At 31.3% G+C, this 3,995-nt stretch overlaps 1 protein-coding gene across 1 annotated transcript in view; it reads right to left on the reverse strand.

The window, feature by feature from the left end:
• Positions 1-3,605, reverse strand: part of LOC111084042 — a 5,797-nt gene extending 2,192 nt beyond the window's left edge. The window contains exons 1-3 of the mRNA XM_022380818.1: positions 3,497-3,605; positions 2,252-2,279; positions 878-2,079 (exon numbers count right to left, since the gene is read on the reverse strand). Of these exons, the coding sequence (XP_022236526.1) occupies positions 878-2,079; positions 2,252-2,279; positions 3,497-3,587 (1,321 nt within the window). The 5' untranslated portion in view covers positions 3,588-3,605. The remainder of the gene's footprint in view (positions 1-877; positions 2,080-2,251; positions 2,280-3,496) is intronic.
• Between the last annotated feature and the right edge of the window lie 390 nt (positions 3,606-3,995).

The raw sequence follows: 3,995 nt of genomic DNA on the forward strand, positions 1-3,995 counted from the left end.
GTACCACTGTTAACTAAATAACACAGAAGTTTTAAACTAGATAATGTACCACTGTTAACTAAATAACACAGAAGTTTTAAACTAGATAATGTACCACTGTTAACTAAATAATACAGAAGTTTAACCTAGATAATGTACCACTGTTAACTAAATAATACAGAAATTTTACACTACATAATGTACCACTGTTAACTAAATAATACAGAAGTTTTAAACTAGATAATGTACCACTGTTAACTAAATAATACAGAAGTTTAAGCTAGATAATGTACGACTGTTAACTAAATAATACAAAAGTTTTAAAGTAGATAATGTACCACTGTTAACTAAATAATACAGAAGTTTTAAAGTAGATAATGTACCACTGTTAACTAAATAATACAAAAGTTTTAAACTAGATAATGTACGACTGTTAACTAAATAATACAAAAGTTTTAAAGTAGATAATGTACCACTGTTAACTAAATAACACAGAAGTTTTAAACTAGATAATGTAATGTATCACTGTTAACTAAATAATACAGAAGTTTTAAAGTAGATAATGTACCACTGTTAACTAAATAATACAGAAGTTTTAAAGTAGATAATGTACCACTGTTAACTAAATAATACAAAAGTTTTAAAGTAGATAATGTACGACTGTTAACTAAATAATACAGAAGTTTTAAACTAGATAATGTACCACTGTTAACTAAATAATACACAAGTTTTAAAGTAGATAATGTACCACTGTTAACTAAATAACACAAGTTTTAAACTAGATAATGTACCACTGTTAACTAAATAACACAGAAGTTCTAAACTAGATAATGTACCACCGTTAACTAAATAATACAGAAGTTTAAACTAGATAATGTACCACTGATAGGTAACTTACATGATGAATCTACTTCGTCTAGCCAAGACATAACATCTGGGTTGAGATCGGAGGACTCACTGAAATCTGTCAGCATTTTGGAAGAGGTACTAATACAATTTATGTGACTTCTCCAAGTTTTACTCTGTGTAGGTGTGTCTTCTCCATGAGAAAGAAATGTTGCAAATGTAGAATTACTAAAATTACTAACACCCATGATAACTTCCTCTGGTAACGATTTCAGAATCTCATCTAAATCACTTTCATCTTGGAAAAATAATTTATCTAAGTCCTCAGTTTCTACATGTTTTGTTAAATCAGTCTGTATAGCTTGTTTAATCTGTCCACTATAGGATGATGGGCAACTCTTACTGATTAAAGTATTTGGCTTATTAGATTGAGATCTGTCCTTTATCATCACTTCCTTAGTTACTTTCTGATAACATTCATTATTGGATACAAAGTGCTTCATCCCTAGTTTCTTGGAATCTGACAGATGATTACACTTTGGAGTTTTAATGTTTCTTTGAAAATACTGGTTCCTGCTCAGGATATTCCTTTTGCTTTGACACTCTCCACTTCTTACAGATGATCTGACATCACATGTGTCAAAAGATTTAAAACAATTGTTCTTTGATTGACCAATGACATCCTTAGAAGTTTCCCTAGGAAGAACTCTCACATATTGACCAGTTGGAAAGCCCAACTGCTGTACATCTGAAAGCAGCGTAGATTGACTGCTTATGAATCTTTTTGGTAGAACATTTAAAGGTCTTGTTTGTTTATTGTTTGACAAGTTGGCAAGTTCAACAACCAGTGGTCTTGACATCGTGGAATGAATGTCTGTAATTTGACCATTGGAAGATCTTGTGGTCTGAGTACAACCTGTTTGAACATTGCAAGACCTTGTGGACTGAATATGAGCTGTTTGAAGATTGGAAGATTCCATGGATTCAAGGCCTAAAAAGTCTAATGTTTGCACTTCAGAACATTTTATAAGATTAAGGTCATGATTTAAAGTCTGTACTGGCTCTTCATCCAAAGTAAAAGAAATCTGAGTTGCCTTCAAAAGAAGACTTTCATCTTCATCATCACCCCACAGTTGTTCAACAGAGTCATCACCATAATTCCTACACCTCTCAGATTGGAGATCTCTTGCTAGTGGTGCTTCTGTATCACTACAAACAATTGTTTCCTTTACTGAAGTGTTAGTCTTTTCATCACTGTAATAAAATTAAAAACATAAAAAGAATTAAACTAGCAGAAATGCTCATGTACTCTCTAAAAATGTTTTCAATACATTACAGAAAGTGAAAGAACGGAGTTTTATTAATCTCCACAATAAAGAAAAACACCATACACTGTGTGAGTTAGATAAATCAAAAGTGTACTTACAGGGAAGTGTTGGTTTCCACTTCTTCTTCTATCAAAAACATAAAAGGAAGAAACAATACGAAAAATTATGTAAAATGCTTGGATGGTTATAAAAAATAACATATATATGTATATATATAATTATTCTAAGGTAACTTTTATTTCAAGCAATGATGACAAGGTGCTATCAAGTACTTCAAATTTAGGTACCACAAATTATGTTCCGATATTCTTAAAGATTCAAGAGAAACTTTAAAACTCCAACAGTTTTGGAGGCATGGTAATAAAACTGTCTAACAAGTTAAATGATATAAACACAGTTGTATATTATGACACTAAAATACCAACTACAAATAGAAACTACCTGAAATTCAGCTTCTTTATCCATGACAACATGCATTATTTAAAACAATCAATACACCACTGACATTAGATCAGAATCTCTTCACTTACTGTAAAACAAACTTTTATTGGTAACTCCTTAAATTGAACAAAACTTAATAGCTAAATCTAACTTGAAAGCCAGATATCCTGCAATAAGTGTAATTAAGTCAAACCTCTATCAAGCTGTCTCCACAGTTAAAGTCAAATCTCCTGCACCATATTAACAACAGAAAGGAGTGTAAATAGCTCAAACCTTTATCAAACTGTCTCTACAATTAAAGTCAGGTCTCCAGCACCATACTAATAATAGAGAGGAGTGTAAGTACCTCAAGCTTTTATTAAACTGTCTCCACAATTAAAGTCAGGTATCCTGCACCATATTAACAACAGAAAGGTGTGTAAATAACTCAAACCTTTATCAAACTGTCTCCACATTTAAAGTCAGGTATCCTGCATCATATTAATAACAGAAAGGAGTGTAAATAACTCAAACCTTTATCAAGCTGTCTCCACAATTAAAGTCAGGTATCCTGCATCATATTAACAATAGAAAGAAGTGTAAATAACTCAAACCTTTATCAAACTGTCTGCACAACTAAAGTCAGGTATCCTGCACTATATTAACAATAGAAATGAGTGTGAATATCTCAAGTTTCTGTTAAGCTGTCTCCACAACTAAAGCATGACAGGTTACAGTTAATATTAATGGGTCTATAGAACCTGAGAGGATATACTTAACATTAATATTGATATCCTACCTGATGGTATATATACATAGTTAACACTGATATATTTATCCTACCTGGTGGTATACATAGCTAACACTGATATATTTGTCCTACCTGATGGTATACTTAGTTAACACTGATATGTATCTCCTACCTGATGGTATACTTTTAACATTCTTGGTAATCTGGTTGAGAAGAGCTTGAACACTTCCAAGTCCAGACAACCGAGAACTTGATCGTGACATGACCGTATTTTTTGGCGAGTTGCTGAAAAATACACAAGTTGTAAAGTATATGAACTACTTTTTATTGTGATCAACAAATTATTATGATATAATAAATGGCAATTAAAGAACAAGATTTGAAAAGAATGATTGGCATTATCTGATGATGTCTGTAAAATCTGTATCTCTTGCATTTGGCAAATCCAAATTCACTTATTCATTACTACACCTGTCTTCATAACTTTTTTAACATTTGTATTATTCTAACCAGATATTAGTCTTTCTATTTTCATTCACTTTGTTTTGTTAAGTAATGTTTCATGTGAAAAACATCTTTCAAGGTGTTTTGTTAAGTAATGTTTCATGTGATAAACATCTTTCAAGGTGTTTTGTTAAGTAATGTTTCATATGATAAACATCTGTCACGTT

This window comes from Limulus polyphemus, unplaced genomic scaffold (genome assembly GCF_000517525.1).
Source record: "Limulus polyphemus unplaced genomic scaffold, Limulus_polyphemus-2.1.2 Scaffold13012, whole genome shotgun sequence".
Taxonomy (NCBI): Eukaryota; Metazoa; Arthropoda; class Merostomata; order Xiphosura; family Limulidae; genus Limulus; species Limulus polyphemus.